This window comes from Ptychodera flava, chromosome 2 (genome assembly GCF_041260155.1).
Source record: "Ptychodera flava strain L36383 chromosome 2, AS_Pfla_20210202, whole genome shotgun sequence".
NCBI classification, from domain to species: Eukaryota; Metazoa; Hemichordata; class Enteropneusta; family Ptychoderidae; genus Ptychodera; species Ptychodera flava.
In genome coordinates this window covers 10158952-10179217 of record NC_091929.1, presented here as the reverse complement: position 1 = coordinate 10179217, position 20266 = coordinate 10158952, and the positions used below count along the sequence as shown (strand labels likewise).

Sequence of the window (20266 nt, the reverse complement as noted above, 5' to 3'; positions counted from 1 at the left end):
GGCGCAGCAGTGATGACTGGAAAGCACAACAGAGTCGTCAAGCGGCTTCAAGAAATTGCAACAACGGCGATAGGCATCCACTGCTGTGCCCATAGGTTACAGTTAGCATCGTCGCAAGCAGCAGCTGCAGTACCAGTCGTGAAGAAGTTTTACACCGTACTACGTCAGCTGTACGACTTCTTCAACAACAGTGCAGTTCGCATGGCTGGCCTTCATGCAGTGCAGACAACTTTGGGTGAGAAAGTCATCAAACCAATCGAACCTTCATCGACAAGATGGTTGAGCATCGACTTATCTGTGGCAAGATTAAAAGAGACTTTTCGCAGTGTCCTAGTTAGTCTTGAACGGGAAGGTGAAGAACGCGGTGACGTGAAAGCTATCGGACTCTACCACACACTGACAGCGTATCCGTTCATCGCTACCATGCTGCTGCTGTGTGACGTTCTCCCACATCTGAGCAAGTTGTCGAAGGCTTTCCAAGCACACGAGTTCGAACACAGTCTCCTCAATCCCCTCGTCTTGTCAACAGTGACAACACTGAAGCAGATAGTGTTGGCGGTGAGAACTTTAGAGCGTTGGGCAGTTTTATTGACGAACTAGAGAAGTTTGACATCACCGTGAAGAAACGCGCTACAGACGAGTCAACTGTCAAGCAAGTCATCGAGCGGTACATAGCTACCCTTATCGGCAACATCGAGCAACAATTTCCGAGTGAAGATGTTGGTATTCTATCCTGCTTCGATATATTCGACACAGCACGTCTGCACGTGAACGACTCTCAAAACTACGGCGACGAAGCAGTTCGAAACAGGGTCAGCATGATATCACAACAGAAGCAGTCAACGAGTGGTCGAGTTTCAAGAATTATGCAAGAGACTCAATACTGAAACAACCGAATGTCGAACCGCAAGCCATCGTAGAACTTTTGTGCACCAACAGAGTGGTTCAGCAGGCCTTTCCAAGTATGGCGAAGTTAGCCAAAATCTACCGTGTTTTGCCGTGTCATACTGCAGACTCTGAGCGAATTTTTTCACAACTGAAGATAATCAAGACAACCCCAAGAAATCGTCTGAGTCAGGTTAGTGTCGACAGTTTAGTCCGTATTGCTGTGGACGGACCAACAGTTGCTGAGTACAACTATGATCGCGCCGTAGAATTGTGGGCAAAGAAGAAACATCGTCGTTTGTACAACCACAAGTGAACCATGTGAACAGCTGGCTACAGTCAAAACAGTGAGACTATTTTTAGAACGATGAACTGTACGAACTCATTCCATATCACGTTGCTAGGACACAATCTCAATTTGGCAACATTGTAATCAGTAGACCCCAACAAAGTTATTTTTCCCCAACTGAAATTGATGTATTCATTCTGAAGGTGTAATTTGCCTGTGTCAAATTATCTTGTCAGATTTTCATTGTGCCAGTCTGTTTTTTTTTCCTTCAGAAGTTCAAAGTGTACATGTAGATGGCTGTGATTTTTTTTTGAAAGTGAACTCATTGAAGATTGAACAGTTTTCAATTATTTTATACTGCAATTCAAATTCAAAACAATTTTTATATAATTTTTCAAGATGTAGTAGTACATAGTCATGAGAAAAATATAACACACACAGAAAGTTATTTCAGTAATCTTTATTAGTCCCCACGGACACCGTCCGGGGGGACTTATAGGTTTGGTCATGTCCGTGCGTGCGTCCGTGCGTGCGTGCGTGCGTGCGTGCGTGTGTGCGTGCATCCGTCCGTTCACGCAGATATCTCAGAGATGCAAGGAGCGATTTCATTCAAACTTAGTACAAGGATTATATGTCATATGTCATAGATATGCATGTCGATTTGTTTTGTGATACGATCCAATATGGCTGCCAGGCGGCCATTTTATTACGATTTTTTCATGTACAAAGCCATAACTCAGACATGTTTCAACCGATTTTATTCAAAGTTGGTACAAGGACATTGACCAATGTCATAGATATGCATGTCAATTTGTTTTGTGATACGATCCAATATGGCTGCCAGGCGGCCGTTTTATTACGATTTTTTCATGTACAAAGCCATAACTCAGACATGTTTCAACTGAATTTATTCAAAGTTGGTACAAGGACATTGACCAATGTCATAGATATGCATGTCGATTTGTTTTGTGATACGATCCAATATGGCTGCCAGGCGGCCGTTTTATTACGATTTTTTCATGTACAAAGCCATAACTCAGACATGTTTCAACTGAATTTATTCAAAGTTGGTACAAGGACATTGACCAATGTCATAGATATGCACGTCACTTTGGTTTGCAGTGTTTGATCTAGAGTGCGCCATTGCGCATTTTGCGCAAAAAAATCAGCAATGGCGCTATTTTCACAGGCCATGGCGCCATTTCGGGCGCAATAATTCAAGGCCGGCGCCTGGTAGTTTGTTTCTGCCAGGCCACTATGTTTTACGCCCATGCTCTACGACAACACGAGGATTTACCGTAACGTGGTATATATTCAATCACGACATTTTGCGACAATGACGTAAGTTGGGATGACGCCTTTGACGGGACGTGTGCAGAAGGCCATGCGTAGCTAGCTATGCCAGCGGCTATACGATATGCCGTGACTACATCTGTAAAGCCAACGCGTCGGGTTGTCTCCTCACCCACGCCCGACGATGAAGGAGGTACAACGATGGAAGTGTCAGAAACTGACACGCAGACCGATGCTACCGGTTCGCAACACAACCGCACCCCGCAGGTGAATACAATTTTGGGAATTTTACCGTTGACTCCGATATGTAAGGCTACCATCTGTTAGCCCTGCGTACATGTCTGTGTGTTCTCGGCGTTATACGGCTACGGCCTCCGTATATCGCCGGGAACACACAGACCTGTACGCAGGGCTAACCATATGTAAGCTTTGACTGTAGGACGTTATGGTCAAATAACAAGCAATGCTATACGGTATAACTATTTTACATGATGGAGTGGCCGGGACTGGTATTCAGTGCATCATGCATGGTGTTGTGGACGCTAATTTCTGACATTTCTTGGGGTGATCAAAATATCCGAGTGGTAGGGAATATAATTGGTTATGTTTGTAAACTGGCTGCGAGTTTCCGAGGACAAGTCACTTGTTATTTATTTATTCGTTTGGCAGTGACTCGCATACCAGCCTGGTAGCCATGTGGGGTTTCCAGTAGTACAAAAACGGTTTAGATATTTCATATTTCTGTCATCAAACAAATAGAGAGTGAGCGTGTTTTTGTCTGTTTAAATTTTCTCTAGTATACATAATCTAGTATTTTACAGGTTTGATAATTTATTTTTTTTCAACTTATTTACGTGAACCCCAAATTTTATTTTAGTCCTTTAAACTTGAAATTTTGAAGAAATATAAGATAAAGGACACGCTCTCAAATCTAAGTTTATTATTTCTCTGGATACCAATATCTAGTAGGCCTATTTAACATTTTTAATAGTTTATTTTTTTAATTTATTTACCCCCTCTTTTTAGCTCCGCTGTCAGCGACGCGGAGCTTATCAAATAGGTTGATTTTCCGTCGTCGTCCGTCGTCGTCGTCGTCCGTCGTCGTCCGTCAACAATTGCCTTCTCCTCTGAAACCGCAAGTCCAATTGCTTTGAAATTTTATATGCAGTTGACTTAAGGTGACCTCACTTCAGTTTGTTCAAATCATGGTGAAATTTGCATATTTGTATTTTTGGGGCATTTTTGGTGTTTTTGGTAAAAAAATCTTCTTCTCTAAAACCGCTTGTCCGATTGCTTTGAAATTTGATATGCAGTTTGCTTAGGGTGACTTCAGTCAGATTTGTTCAAATTGTGGCGAAATTTGCATATTTGTATTTTTAAGGCAATTTTTTCATTTTTGGTAAAAAAATCTTTAAAAATCTTCTTCTTCAAAACTGTCAGTCAGATAGCTTTGATATTTGGTACATAGGTCCCTAGGGATGATCTATTTCAGATTTGTTCAAATTGTGCAAAAATATGCAAATTTGCATTTTTAAGGTAATTTTTGCCATTTTTGGTCAAAAAATTTATTTCTCAAAAGTACTGGTCTGATAGTTTTGAAATTTGGTGATACAGCTTTCTATTGATGAACTAAGTAATATGTATTGAATTTCTGATGAAATCTGTAATTTTGTATTTTTGGGGCAATTTTTGCCATTTTTGGTCAAAAAATGTGTATTTCCAAAACTACTCATCCGATAGCTTTGAAATTTGGTATACAGGTTCCTACAGATTAACTAAATGATATTATTGAAATTATGATGAAATCTACAATATTGTCATTTTAGGGCAATTTTTACCAGTTTTGGTAAAAAATGTGTATTTCCAAAACTTCTCATTTGATAGCTTTGAAATTTGGTGTACAGGTTCCTACAGATGAACTAAATGATAATTATTGAAATTATGATGAAATCTGAAATTTTGTAATTTTGGGGCAATTTTTGCCATTTTTGGTCAAAGCATGTGTTTCTCAAAAAGTACTGGTCTGATAGCTTTGAAATTTGGTATGCAGGTTTCTACAGATGAGCTAAGTAATATATGTTGAATTTCTGATGAAATCTGTAATTTTGTATTTTTGGGGCAATTTTTGCCATTTTTGGTCAAAAAATGTGTATATTCAAAACTACTCATCTGATAGCTTTGAAATTTGGTATACAGGTTTCCATAGATGAACTAAATGATATTTATTGAAATTATGATGAAATCTGCAATTTTGAATTTTGGGGCAATTTTTCCTATTTTTGGTCAAAAAATGCGTTTCTCAAAAGTACTGGTCTAACAGCTTTGAAATTTGGTATACAGGTTTCTATAGATGAACTAATTTTGATCTTTTGAAATTATGATGAAATCTGCAATTTTACTTTTGGGGGCAATTGTTGCCATTTTTGGTCAAAAAATTTATTCTCAAAAACTCTCATCAGATAGCTTTGGTTGACATGTTCTTAGGATGATCCTATGTGATACATTCAAAGTATGATGAAATCTTCAATTGCGTATTTTTGCAGCTTATTTTAGCCACTTTTTTTCTGACCACTGCATTAAATAGCTATCAAAGATTTCCACCCTTCTTCATTAACATGTGTCAAAAATAGTTATTCTCTACATAAACACAGCGGAGCTATATCGGCCGCTAGGTCGCTTGTTATTTTATTCCTTTACTCTTTACTAAAATTAATTCAGAAATGGTACATGTTAGGGTGAAATTTTTATTAAATCAGATTTGGCATTTCAATGTGTACAGCTCAATAAAAAAATCATATTTTCTTCTCTCAGGTGAAGTGGCTGTCACAATGGCACTGGCTGTACTATGGACATGATGAATGGTAGCTGATGGTACACGTCTGCAATAAAACATATGCGTAATCATCAGTATTGAGTAGAGAAAATGGTCCAAAGTTGAAAAAAAAAACTGAATAAAAGTGTGTTATTAAATGTTGACTCACCTGTACGTCTGTCTTTTTGTAGAGATCCTTCTTGCAGGTGAACTGCCAGTCACTTCAGTAGCTTATTCATATAATTTGATTAAAGGGACAGTAGCTGTCACTTTTAATAGGCTGCTTTCAGTGTTTTCATTCTGAGTATCAAAATCGTTTTTGTAATTCTTAAAAAAATCAAGTTTGTCAACAAAGTCTGAATATCCACTCTATTTCTAGCAGTGGTATTGTTGACAATTAAATCTAAATTAAATTGTGAACAATAAGGGTTTACTTTACAAGTAAAACGTGAATAACTAAAACGTAGTTGACAAACTGAATGCTAGTGAAATAACTTCAAGCTCAATAGAAAACTGCCGTTGTTGGATGACACACAGAAAGAAAAATATCAATAGTTACAGCTACTGCACCTTTTTGTCAATTCCTTCAGCACAGTGGAATCTGTCTTTGCAAATGTTGCCTGGCAACCCAATCTGTCCATTATAAGCCTTTTAAAAACAATTAATTGCAATTTTAATTTGATTAATAATTCTGGGGACCACTTTTTATCCGCTGGTTGGGATCAACAAGGGCCCTCTTTAAAAATTGCAAGGGGCCCAGCATGGCCCCCTTTTTTTGCCAATGGCCCCTTTTTTTCAAGGGAGTGGGCCCGCGATGGCCCCTATTTTTGAAGTCCTAGATCAAACACTGGTTTTGTGATACAATCAAAATATGGCTGCCAGGCGGCCATTTTATTACGATTTTTTCATGTACAGAGCCATAAGTCAGACATGTTTCAACCGATTTTTTTCAAAGTTGGTACAAGGATATTGACCACTGTAATAGATATGCATGTCAATTTGTTTTGTGATACGATCCAATATGGCTGCCAGGCGGCCATTTTGTTACAATTTTTTCATGTACAGAGCCATAACTCAAACATATCTCAACCGATTTTATTCAAAGTTGGTACAAGGACATTGACCTATGTGATACATATGCACGTCAATTTGTTTTGTGATACAATCCAATATGGCCGCTAGGCAGCCATTTTATTATGATTTTGTCATGTACAGAGCCATAACTCAGACATGTTTCAACCGATTTTTTTCAAAGTTGGTACAAGGATATTGACCAATGTCATAGATATGCATGTCAATTTGTTTTGTGATATGATCCAATATGGCTGCCGTGTGGCCATTTTGTTACGATTTTTTCATGTACAGAGCCACAATACTCAGGCATATCTCAACCGATTTTATTCAAAGTTTGTACAATGACATTAACCTATGTCATACATATGTACGTCAATTGTTTCATGATATGATCCAACATGGCTGCATGGCAGCCATTTTGTTACAATTTGTTCATGTCCTTTGGACACGTACGATTTTATTCACCAATTTTATTCAAACTTAGTGCAAGGACATTGACCTATGTCATACATATGCACATTGATTTGTTTTGTGATACAATCCAATATGGCCGCTGTGTGGCCATTTTTTTCCCGATTTTTTCATGTCCGGAACCATAACTCAGACGTGTATCCAGCGAATTTATTCAAAGTTGGTACAAGGACATTGACTTATTTATACATATGTATGTCGATTGGTTTCACAAGTGGTCAATATGGCCACATGATGGCAATTTTGTTATGGTTGTTTCATGTCGAGAGCCATAACTCTGGCAAGTCTCAACTGATCCTATTCAAAGTTGGTACATGGACATTGACTTATGTAATACATATACGGTACATGTTGATTTTTTAAACAGTAAGATCAAATATCGCTGCATGGCAGTGATTTTGTTACAATTTTCTAATGTACAGAGCCATAACTCAGACATATTTCCACCAGTATCATTCAAAGTTGGTACAAGGACATTGACCTATTTCACACATATGCTCTTCAATTTGTTTCACGTCATGTAGCAGTAACATGTCAATTATTGAAGTTTTGTAAGTACCCTTACCGAAATTTTAGGCCTCCCGCAAACTGTTACTGCAAATTTGCCGCAAGCTTTGCAGTAAATTTGCAGCAAACTATTTGCGGCAAATATGCGGGTGGTTCATTTTTCAGATGCAAATTAGGTTTCTTGTGAACTTGCTGCATATTTGCAGCAAACTCCTTGCCGCAACATTGCTGCAAACTCTTTGCAGCAAATTTGCGGCACAATCCTTGCAGCAAACTTGCTGCAAATTAATTTGAATGTTACTGAAAATTTGCCGCAAACTCCATACAGCAAATTATTTTATTTGCGCTGACCATTGTTTCTCGTGAAACTGGTATTTCAGAGTTTAGTTGGATAAAACACATCTTGTGCTGTCCACAGTCCGCCAATATATAAATATTATTTATCCAACTAAACTCTGAAATACCAGTTTCACGAGAAACAATGGTCAGGCGTCAGCGCAAATAAAGTTATTATAAACAAAAAGATGACAGAGAAAAAAGGTTAAATTCAATTGTGGTACAATTTATTTTATATGCCATGTTCATTTCATGCCACATAAGTGTCATGATCATGTCAAGATTTTCTTTTGACTTGAGAAGTTTCATGTAACATTTACATTACTGTCAAAGGCTGCGATTTGGCTTTCTGTTCTCTGAATTTCTTGTCCCCTTTAGTGTACCAGCAATGGATTCTGAAAAATATAAATCATTCAGGAAGAGTGTAAGTTTTTACCGTTTGACCAAACATTGTAAATTTCATGAAAGAAATCGATAATTATTTGAAAATGAGACAAAATGAAGTTGAAAAATTGAAGCAGAAAATGCATAAATATTCATGATCGAAATTAAATTAATAATGATTAAAATGTCCGACAGCGGACAACTCGCCGTATGTTGTTTACATACACGACGGCGACAATCTGCAAAAATCTCAACACTTCCTCAGTTACTGTTAGTAAGTAACTGTTGTGAAACGAAAGTGAATTCAGTATAAATCAGTACTCAACGAAAATTTATCTTTAGGTAAAGATTGCAATACAATGATTACAGAACATAATTATAGCGATCGATGTACAGACGAACGGTACATTGACTTACATTCTGAACGGCTCGCAGACGCTGGACGATTCCCGGTCCGGTTGCAGGTCTCATCTCACCGTGCTGTGTGTAAATACCGTACTCAGAAAATATAGTCGGCATCTTTACTGCCGCTCGCGTTCACAAATTTAGAACTCCGCCTGTCCCTGGTACTGTATACACGTTTTTGCAACTATGTGATATCATTTGGCTGGCGATTCCATAGAAAGATCACGAAATTGTACACTAGAAAACTCCCTGCTCACAAGTACGCAGCCGACACTGGCCGATGGTACTAAAATCTAACTTCGCGCCGATCAAGCCTCATGACGATAACGGAAGTGCGATCTATAAATCATTACGCGATTGATAATGTAGTCCCGTTTTTAAATGCTGGAATTGACTCTACATCTGCACCAATCCGTTATATTTCATACCTTATATAGCATTTAATTTATTAGTTTAATGAAAATGGTTATTTTTATCATAGAAAGACTAAAAAGAGAGTAAAAATTCTTTCAGCACGAAGAATCAATATCAATGCGCGAACTGACCTTGATGAACCGTGACCGGAGAGTGTAAACATGTCGGCTGCTCGCAGCTGATACACAGGACGTGTTGGACGTTGGTGAAGCGGCGCTTTGAATTTTCGTACAGCGACTCGGGATGGAGTGTAATCCTAAACCTCAAATTTGTGCTCGGCAATATAACTCTAACGCTGAAAACATGGACAAAAGCCTTTTACCTCGACCCATGTTATCAGAAGGCGAGATTTTGTCAGCGGCATCGATGGGACAGGCTGTAAGCTGCAGTGCATTGTACGTACCGTATACATGTACTATATTGATGGGATGAATAGCTTGGAGCACAGCCACTACTCTGCTTGGAGGTAGTCAGATTTGCAGTAACAAAAGTCTACGACGTGTCCTTACAGACCATCATCAAACGCACATTTCGTTCGAAACTGTTTGCATTTTGGTATCATTCGCAGAAAATACAGGGTGTAACTTGCAAGACAGACAAGTCCCTGTTTCAAAAATTTGTTTCCCTAAAAATTCAGTTTTCGATCCAACCATAATTTACCCAACCAGATTGTCAAAGGGCACTTTTATTACATCATGTCACTACAGTATATACTATAGATGCACTCTATATCCATGCAATGCTTTCACCAGCATAACTGAAGCTGTTCATTATCTAGCATTACCAGTTATTATAATTTAAAAAGTGGATTGTCTGTTATGAAATAAAGGAACATAAAATATAAATGAAAGATCAATTTTATGTTGCTTACACATGACTGGTCACGAAGTGCAACAGTACTCAGTGTGTAGTGTGTACTCCCTGGTAATGAAATAGTGGGAAATATGTCAATCATGTGTTGCTGCATATTTGCAGCAATAATCTGGTTTGCCGCAAATTTGCAGCAAACTGACTTAAGGGTTTGCAGGAGGGTCACATCTACCTGCAAACTTCTGCAACTCCTTCCTGCAAGCTATATGCTTGCTGCATATTTGCAGCAAACTTACGGCAAATTTGCAGTAGAAATAATTTTCGGTAAGGGTAGGCTGATATGTCAAGAAATACTGCACCAAATTTCATGAAACTTTGCACAGATGTTAAGCTCACATTGCTTTAACATTGAAAAAGACATTTATCAGTGTCATTTTAATTGATTTGTAATTGCATATGTAATGAACTTTCCTAATTAGAGTGATATAGCCACAAATTAATACAACGTCAATTTGATGAAACTTGATACAGATGTTGATCTCATAGTTTGTTGTAAATACTGCGTCAACTTCATGAAATATGGTACCAGTGATAATCTATTAAGTATTAGGATTGTATGCCAAAAAGTTTTGCAACACCCTGCTGATTAATTCCTAGTTGACTCTTTTATGAACTTTAGGATGGTGGCCTACATTGGTTTTATGTTTTCATCACCATGGAACTCATTCTTGGCCATTGAGTGCCATCTGTATCAAAGTATTTTTATCACAGACCTAATTAATGAAGAGGACTCTATCCTCTCTGAGGACTTGTAATCAAAGTACCCATTAACAAGTGGGGACTGTGTCATCAACGATGACTTGTTCAATTCTAATGACCATCTTCACCCTGTAAGAAATAACTGCCTTTCAATGTTTAGTATTGTGCAAGTAATGATTTTAGTAATGTTTAAAAGAAAATATACCAATAATGTAATGAAACCAAACAAGTAGCTGTACAGTATTGTTTTGTGTGTGTGTGTGTGTCTTGAATTCAACAGTGTATATATGTTTGATATGTTTCTACTGTTTGATTGTAGTGTGTATATATGTATGTATGTATATGCATGTATGTATTTATGTATGTATGTGTGTTTATGTAAGAATCAACAAAGTCATTAATATTCATTATTCAAATTTATTCATGAATATTAAGGGACCGTCTCAGATTGTCGCAGAAGTTCAAGAAACGAAATTTCTTCGTTTAGATCAAAACCCCCTCCCCCCTCCCCTAAACGAAACTTCAAAAGTGCGAAATGTTCATGTCTGCCTGAGAGTACAATGTTGCATTTTGCTATAGCTATAATAGACGTATTCCCCTTGCCACATTACAATTAAGTAATCGATCAGATTTGAGTACTAACAGGGCATTTTACCTTTATAAAAGTTTCATTTTATTTTACTTTCCCTTTTTGCATCTCTTGTGCTATTCTTTGTCTTTGTGAACACGCAATTTGTACTTGGTAGGGGCGGTAAATAAGCGAGAAGCTTTGACAAGGGGCCAGGCATGTTCAATCATATTGAAACGACTATGACCAGGTGCATAACAAGTGAGAATAAAGACATCTAGTGTTAGAGCAGACGCTTATAAATAGCACATTTTTAAAAAAATTATACTTTTTGTCTATGTATATAATTTGATGAATGAAATGTTTAGAATACAATGTTCCTATCGGTAAATTGTGTTTGGGGCACAAACGAGATGGAAACAGTTACAAATTTGTTGGCACGAGTGTGCAGTTTTTCTTTAATTAAAATAAACACACGAAAACTTGTGATCACAAAATAAAAGTGCGAAAGTGAAGTTCACTAATTGAATGGAGGTCAAACCCCCTCCCCCCCCTAAACGAATAAATTTCGCTTTTTGAACTTCTGCGACAATCTGAGACGGTCCCTAATGAGCAACCAGGACTCATCTTGCCATCAGCAGATCCCTGTAACCATATTATGCTAAGTGGATTGTATGATGTATGGTGTGTCCGATTGTTGTAAATTACAATGTATTTTTCTCTAGTATTGATTAAAGTGAAATATTTGAAATTGAATTTTTCAGAAATTACAAGTCAAGGTGGTCGGAAGTAATGAAGAACACAGGAAAATTACCAACTTTGCCGAAGAAACCGCCCTCACCAAAACAGAGATCAGGATCTCCTCTGTTTGTTTCAAAGTCCAATTCTACATCAGTGTTGCCAAGGTAACATGGTCAAACATTTTTTGTATGGTCTCATGTGAATAACGTACACTCTGTCTGTAATACCTGCAGGGACTACTCAATGTTGTAACTGGAGTAAATTTGGAAAAGTGAAAGCAGTGAGGACGAATCAAGTTATGAAATATTTCAATTTTTGATCGAGATATTTACATGTAGGACATGTAAGTAGGGCCACATGTTGTCAAATACAACTACCCAGTACACAGTCAGTTTAGACTGTACTCTTCAGTACTTCCACAGATGAGGATATTTAGCCATTATCATTGTTGATGTGAAACCTGCCTGTAGATCTTTTAGGTTCCCATGAAAATATGGCAAAGTGTGTACGAAGTATGCTCAGTGCTAATGACAAGCACATACTTTTTGTATTTTGTAATAAATTTATTATTTGTGACTAGGTTATCATTACATGTAGGTCTAAGTTGTTTCCATTCTTACACGAGGTCACACCAATGTCCGATCTGATTTCTAACATTAGTGTGGGGCAAGTTTGAGAGTGCACATTGGCAACCTGTTAAACTACATGCAAATCACATGACAGATATTGCAATATTCTAATGGGCCCTGTAATGCTGCCAACAGTGAACGCACAGAAGCACTCACTGTGTATACCGTAGGGTGCCTGGAAAAAGGTTGAAAAATATCAGAACAGACATTCTGTATAGCATTTTTAGCACATGCAAAATTCTATTATTCTCAACGGAAGATGTACAGTTAGACTTACGGTAATATTATACCCTGCCAATGCAGAGAGAGTCTATCGACCATGTGTTCACTATATTAGTCATTTTGCTCTCTCACAGACTTTAGACTTATGATTTACCCGTAAAATATCTGACAGAAAATCATATCAGTGAATATTGAAATATTTGTCTGCAGATCACAAAGTCTTCCTCCCCTAAGACGTCATTTACAAGATGAGAGTCCTCGAGACGGCAAACTTGTTTACGAACCAGTCATTGCAAATCCCACTCTGTTGAAATCAATGAGTAGTATTGAACTGACAAGACGGCGAAAATCACCGGTGAGTTGAGGAGTGTCATTGTCATTAAATGTTATTCAGCAGAAATTCAACAGCACCATTGTGTTTACAACTCACTCAGCACTTAATTGGGGGGGGGGGGGGGTATGTTAATTGTCCTATTTTATTTATTTAAAAAAAAGCCACATATAGGTTTCTATTTCAAAAATTGAGCACTTCTGGAAACCTAACTATAACTGTAATATTTACATTTATCAATTGTTTTGTTACAGAAATTAGTAAATTTGATATTTCCTGTTGGTTGTTTGAACAATGTTACTTTATAAATCACATATTAATCAGATTGAGAAATTAATCTGAAGTGTATTAATTGTTTTCAAAAGTTTTTAAATCAATATACATCTGTGGTATTCCCTCGCCTGCCTATAGTGTCTCCATCCTTTGGTATTACTCTCCCCCCTGCCCTGTCTGGTGATTGTATCCCAAATTCCCCATCATATGATGTTACCCCTGCATTCTATGGCGTTCCCAGTTCTGTTCATGAAATCCTATACATGCGTCTTGCAGTGTGGAACAGCTCCGGAATATCAAGCTCCAATACCGGTCGTACCAGATGAAGCCTGGCAACTCTATCATTGGTACGGTGACTGCTGGAGTGGTGAGTTGACCTCATTATGGTGTCAAAGGTCAAATGAATGTCAAAGCCCATAAATCATTTTACTGTAATAAAGTCATTGCAAGACCATGTGTTTTTCTGCCAGTTTCTCTCTAGCTGTAAAACTTCTGCACAAATTATGTTATTTATTGACTATCTATTTAGTTTCTGTATCTTGTTTGGATAAATGTCACATTTATTTCCAGTATCATTCACTGATTCTAAAGTATCAAATTTTCTTTCATCCACTCATGTAGAAGCTGTTCCCAGTTTATTAAGTCAAATAATCAATATAAATGAGACAAATGATGCAGGATTAACCTTCAATAAAAAAAATAGCATTTTGAAATTATATAGTTTCATTTACGTTTTAAATTCTGTAAGAAATTTCAGTTTGAGATTTAATGTGTTTTCTATTGAAAATGGTTTTCTTTTTCACAGATGTTCAAAGAAATGAATTTCTTCACAAAATGATGAGAATATTGGATTCCAGACAGTTATATTACATTTCAAGCTACCTTGCAGTGAGTAATTGTTCCTAGATTATTTTATACTTTTCCTCCTTTATTGTAACAGTATAGACTGTTCGGCCGTGATTATGTATCAAAATTATTAGGAAGACTCAGGAATTTTACAAATCAACATAATGCTAGGGGGTCCAGTAGCTTCAGTAAGTTATTAAAGGGCCCTAAGATAGCTCATCCATTTTCATCGTGAAGTGTTCACAATTTGCACCAATTACAAATTGCTATGTGATGTCATGCTTGTATAAAAAAGTTTATTTTGGGGATTTTTGTTGTTTAATTATGTACAGGTCCATAATTTTCTCTTCATTCTGATGTCAGTGCTGAAATGAGAGGGTTTTTTAACTGTTCAAACATCCTTAACTCAGGCAGTCATGGAGCACAGCAAATTTCATCGCAATTCTTTGTTTACTACACTGTCCCACACGTGTACGGCACTATGATGTGATGTCAATAGTTTGGCTCAGCAAGGGTCAATACTTATCATACATTGAAACTGGCTAGGTCAGCTTGTCGAGTCAATACACATTAACCCTGTTGGGGTCTAGAGAGGGCGATATGTAGGAGCCAATGGTGGACTCTTAGAGAATTTACTTGTAAAGCAACTCAAAAGTGGGCAATTGTGACTAGTTTTAATGAACTGATTAAATCAAATGCACACAATACATAAAAATAATTTCAAACTACAAACTACCAAAGATTGAGAAAAATTAAATACTACTTGATATTTCTTTATAGTTGTTGCCCACTTTGTTCAACTTACCTTATGACATATTCTTATGAACATGTACTGATCCATTCAGGAGTGTCACCTAATGGATTCTTAAGGATTCACAAAATTTTGGTAGATACAATGTGCAGTATGATAGACTTGTCACATTTTGTGTAAAACCAGTCCGTGTCACAGCAGTACGTACTGCCACAAGGATTTTAGTATATTTCAATCTAAATATCACCAAGAGTATCACATATTGCTAACAGGAACTGATATGCTGTTATTGTAATATATAGTTTGTCTAGACGTTTCTTCCTGTACTTGGTTTTCAAGAAATGGAAAAACAAAGATGTCTTCATACTACAGACATCAACTCAGAGTGTAATTGTTGTAAGATCAAATCACTAAAAATATCAGTGATCTTCTGTTACTATGCAACCATTACCATGGTAAAGTTACATCAAATTGACAAGTTTTACACACTTTGTAATTTCAGCTCAAACAGTACAGAGACTTCATAACCCTATTGCCAGAACACTTAGCGTTGAAAATTCTCCATTTTCTGCAACCCAAAGAACTGTTAGTGGTGTGCCAGGTCAGTCGTACATGGAACAGACTGGCTAGCAGTGACGAAATATGGAAAGCTAAGTGTGATGAAGTTGAAATAGGTTAGTGACAAACCATCTAAGTTAAGATGATTTTCAGGCAATTTGATTTCCATTGTGGCCGCCAATCATTTCATAGTAAACTTAATCATTGATAATATATGCAAATAATTTGATGTGGTTGAACCAGCAGGTGGGTGTGAGCTTCTGTAATTTGTTGTTTACCCTATTCTCAGGCTGCATGACCTGATTTGACCTTTGGTTAAGTAGACCTGGAAAGGTTAAAGGTTAACCATAATTGAATAACAGAAATAACCATGACATATTGGGCTTTGAACTGCTTATCTCTCTTCCCAACCTTTATCCAAGCTGGCCACTGGAGAAAAAGTTCACCTGTTAATTTATAGGTTACGAATTGCCCTCCCTCTTGAGAATTACATACAAATGCACAGCAGAAGTATATGTATCTAGGACATTTCTGACATGTTTGCTTACAGAATGAAAAGTAGACATGTATTCATTCACATTGTACAGGGGTTAAAGTTCAAATCACAACCTTTGGTCAAAAGCTATACACTCAATGTTTTTGTTGGGGACCAGGACTTATTCAGGGCCTCTGAACAAAGTGACAAAACTCTATTCTGAGGAGAAAACCATTGACTTGGAAAACTACTGTCTGAATGCTGAGAGTAGCTATTTCTCTATTTCAGTCACAGTTTCTGTGGTAGTATTGAAATTCTTCATCTCAAACAATATCCCAATGGTCAGAAAGGAAAAGTTGTATTTGGTCCAAAATGGAAAATTGGTGGTTTTTGAACTCAAAATGTACATAAAGTTCAGATAGATCTTCAGTTCTTTCCGTAATTGACTTCTGATATGTTCTGAAATGTATGTTTCATTATTCCAATGAGTGTCTAACCATATTGATTCTATCTTGATTTCAGAGGTGCCTGTCACTGCCAACATGAAATGGAAAAATGTCTACAAAGACAATATATACTTGAAATTAAACTGGGAGCTTGGACATTTCAAAGAAGTTGAGGTGAAAGGTCACACTGGAAAGTAAGTGAATACTTACAGAACACCTTTGTACACAAACAGCATGTACTGTAAATTTTACATGTGAAGTTGTAGTTTGTCAGTTGTAGATTTGTTTGTGTTTTCAACATGATTTTTATATACATTGCTTTCTTATACAGTGCTTTCTTATGAGCTTCCACTTTATGTCATGTTTTTCATCGCTTTTCAGATTTAATCAACAACAACACTTGTAGAATTCTGTTCAGGTCTTTGAAAGAACACAGTTTGCAGTTGTATGACATACATGTATGCAGAGATGTGCAGTCTATGGTGGTAATTTCTCATTGCTTTAAAATGGCTGGACATTATAATTTCTGATAAAAATGTCAAGATATTCTTAACTCCTAAAATTTGTAGACAATAAGAAATTTTCCCATGTCTTTTTATTTCAGAGTACTTTCAGTGACCTTTGATGGTAGACGGATGGCTAGTGGCAGTAAAGACACAACAGTGAAAGTGTGGGATGCAAAGAGTGGAAATTTACTACAGACCCTCAAAGGTCATACAGTAAGTAATTGTTGTGTTCTAAAAAATCTTACCAACAGACTACTGTAACAGTCTTCTTCAAATCCATGTCATGCTATCAAATCCATGTCATGCTATTAAAAAATACTCCATGTTCATAATTTTTTCCGTCTTTTAGAATACTTCACACAAAAAGCACCAAGTCAGACAGACTGACCAGTGTATATATACCATTCCATGCGAGAAACCAGGCAAATTATATTAAGTTTTTTTCACAAAAAGCACCAAGTCAGACAGACTGACCAGTGTATATATACCATTCCATGCGAGAAACCAGGCAAATTTTATTAAGTTTTTGTTTTTTTTTATAAATGACAGTATCACCATAAAGTGTATTTATTTTAGGGTACAGTTAATCCTATCACACTATTCTGTATACTTCACACATTTTACAGAAATAAAGTTGAAGAGAATTTTCCCTACTTATGTGAAAAAAAATTCATCAAATTCAATAAATAGCCATACCGTCATTTATAAATGTGGCAATATGTTTTCATTACCAAATACAGGAATTTCCGCTGGGCTTTGTGTACAAAACAGAAATGTACCGAACTTCGCTACATGTGCCATACATTAAATTAGATTATTTCTTTTACTTGCAGAAAGGGGTTTGGTGTGTAAGGTTCTTCACCAGGAATTTGTTAATTAGTGGGTCATATGACTGCACCATCAAAGTTTGGAACCTACGCAAAGGTACCTGTGCACGCACACTGTTTGGCCATGAGGGCGCTGTTTGGGCCATCGTCAGAAAACAGAACCTGCTTGCATCAGCTTCACAGGACAGAACTGTAAGTGAAATGTTTGTCTTGTAAATAGTTTTCATCAGAAGTGATATTAATTTTTCTGAGTTGCCTGCGTTGACAGGTTCAAAACTTCTCATAAATTGTCACTTATAAGAAAAGAGAAAGTGTGCATGATATGGGCCTACTGTTTTTTCGTATAGATACATGCAATAATGTTTTAATTGACATTTCATTACAGGCCAAACTCTGGGACATAAGTAGGTGTCAGTTGTTGCATACACTACGTGGTCACACTCAGGCTGTATTCTGTATTGATATGGATGATGACTGTACGATGGTCTTGACAGGATCAGCAGATAGGGTGAGTTGTCTCAGTGGGTTTAAAATCTCATTTCATTTTTTACATTCCAAGTAACACATATGCTACATACAATACACGTATCTCTCCCTTCACTGCCATTCCAGTTCTTACAAATCTTCACTCTCTAGCTTTCTTTTGTGCTGTTCCTTAAAAATTTCTTGTCCACATAACTCTGTCTCACACTCAGTCTGTCCATCTTTTTTTTTTCTTTCAGCGCATCTCTTTCTGCCTCGAGTGCTATATCTTTTGCCTACTCTTTCATGTCCTCTGTGACTTTCCAGACTGTTGCTCTTTCCCAGTAAGACATGCAACAAAATAGCCTTTAAGGTAGTCTGTGCCCCAAAAATGAAAGACTTGCCTTCTGCTCAAGTTTTCTTCAAGTAAACTTTCAACCACTTCTTTTCAAAATCAAGGTTTCACTGAGCAAATTTTAATACCAGACAAAGAAATTACCCAATCTTTAACGGTATTTGAAATTTGAAAATGGCTGCCATCCCTGTGTTTCTTTGTGGGAAAATCAAATTCCTGATTTTCACAAAACTAAGCCGATGAAAACTTTATTTACTCCACAAGCTTCAAAAAGACCCCCACAGGTGGTAGGCCAAAAGAATATTGTAAAAGTTTGAGAGTCGGAACACCTGTCCTCGAAGTGTATTCTGCCATAATAGTGCCAGGCAATAGAAACGAAAGATGACGTTATTGATCTAACAATTCTATGTCTCATAATGTAATATTTCACAACAGATATAAAACATTTGGCACTTCAATTACATTTTGTGTAAGTTTGAGAATACATGTATTGCAATATTTTCAAACAATCAGTGATCATGAAAAATTAGTCTCCTCTTCATCAGATGATGTTGAAGTGCATCACAATTTCCATTGAAATGACAAAAGTCTAACAACTCATGAATCACAATGATAAAATCAAACCCAGCGGATCAATGTACCGGTAGATGCTATCAAACAGTCAGGATGATGATAAATAGATGTGTTTTGATACTGTATACACCACCTGCATGTAAAGCTGTTGCTATGATGTGTATTTTGATGGAACTTATATTCATCTGTCTTACAGAGTGTGAGAATATGGAGCACCAAGACAGGAAAACACACTAAGATTATCTGGGTGAGTCAGTCTACATCAGTGATGGCACTCAGTCTTCACAAGGGATTCTTTGCCTGTGCTGTGGGTGAAATCATATCATTCTGGAGGGTGGACACTGCCACCTGTGTCAGAACATTTGAAGAACATGAAAAAAGGTGAGTGTCTCCTTAAATGTACCAATTTTTAGTTGTGCAGATATGTTTTGAATATATAAAAGTTGCAGGAAACACTTAGTGCCAGATGAATGATGGTTAGTAAACATTTATGCAAATAACATTGGTGAGCATTGTATTATGAGATCCCAGATGTTTTCTACATCTACAAAGTCATGGGCATAACCAAAACTATAAAATAATAGCAATAATGTACCCCTCACGGTAGATAATGGACTCAAGCAAACTTTGCATTCCATAATGTACTTAGCTTCGCTGTGCAAAGTGTCCAGTACATGTATGGTCCAGGAGGGACTACATTATTGTTGCCGATCAAGATTGCTAATTATTCTTTTATCAATATGGAATATTCATGTTGCTCCTTTCTTGGATTATATATTTGAAAAGCATGACACATATTTTTTCCCAAAATGTTTTTAAACAAATTCTTAAAGCAATGTGAAACAAAATGACATTTTTATGGGATAAACAACTTACATGTCATGAGTAATTCATTAAATAATTCATTGTCGACACCTAAAATGAAAATGTGGACATTCTAGATGTAGGTGATTATGAAATACAAAGGTTACACCTTTATCCTTGTTCCTAATGATTGACTTTGAAATTATTCCAGAATTGAGACTTTGGAGTTGAGGATTTCTGATTCGGATAAACCAGAGGGCATCATTGTCAGTGCAGGGCAGGATGGCATGATCAAATATTGGGATATAGCAAAGTAAGTATCCAGGTCATGAGATAGTCATGTGATTTAATGATTGCCATGTCATGTGACAGTCACATGGTTACAGATTAAATCTTGTTATAGTCTCCTCATGCAAAACAAAAAATATACATGAAGTGAAATATGAGGTGTCAGATGTTA

General features: G+C 36.9%; 1 protein-coding gene and 1 long non-coding RNA gene across 2 annotated transcripts in view; both read left to right on the top strand.

The window, feature by feature from the left end:
- LOC139114114 (F-box and WD repeat domain-containing 11-A-like) overlaps nt 1-20266 on the top strand; it is a 33860-nt gene that overhangs the window by 10966 nt on the left and 2628 nt on the right. The window contains exons 4-14 of the mRNA XM_070675645.1: nt 11772-11912; nt 12810-12954; nt 13480-13570; nt 14009-14091; nt 15303-15474; nt 16356-16473; nt 16884-16998; nt 17619-17804; nt 17998-18120; nt 19199-19383; nt 20018-20119. Coding sequence (XP_070531746.1) covers nt 11772-11912; nt 12810-12954; nt 13480-13570; nt 14009-14091; nt 15303-15474; nt 16356-16473; nt 16884-16998; nt 17619-17804; nt 17998-18120; nt 19199-19383; nt 20018-20119 — 1461 coding nt within the window. The remainder of the gene's footprint in view (nt 1-11771; nt 11913-12809; nt 12955-13479; nt 13571-14008; nt 14092-15302; nt 15475-16355; nt 16474-16883; nt 16999-17618; nt 17805-17997; nt 18121-19198; nt 19384-20017; nt 20120-20266) is intronic.
- On the top strand, nt 2300-5443 carry LOC139114108 (uncharacterized). The gene is made up of 2 exons (XR_011547793.1): nt 2300-2734; nt 5279-5443. It is a non-coding gene; the product is annotated as an uncharacterized lncRNA (long non-coding RNA).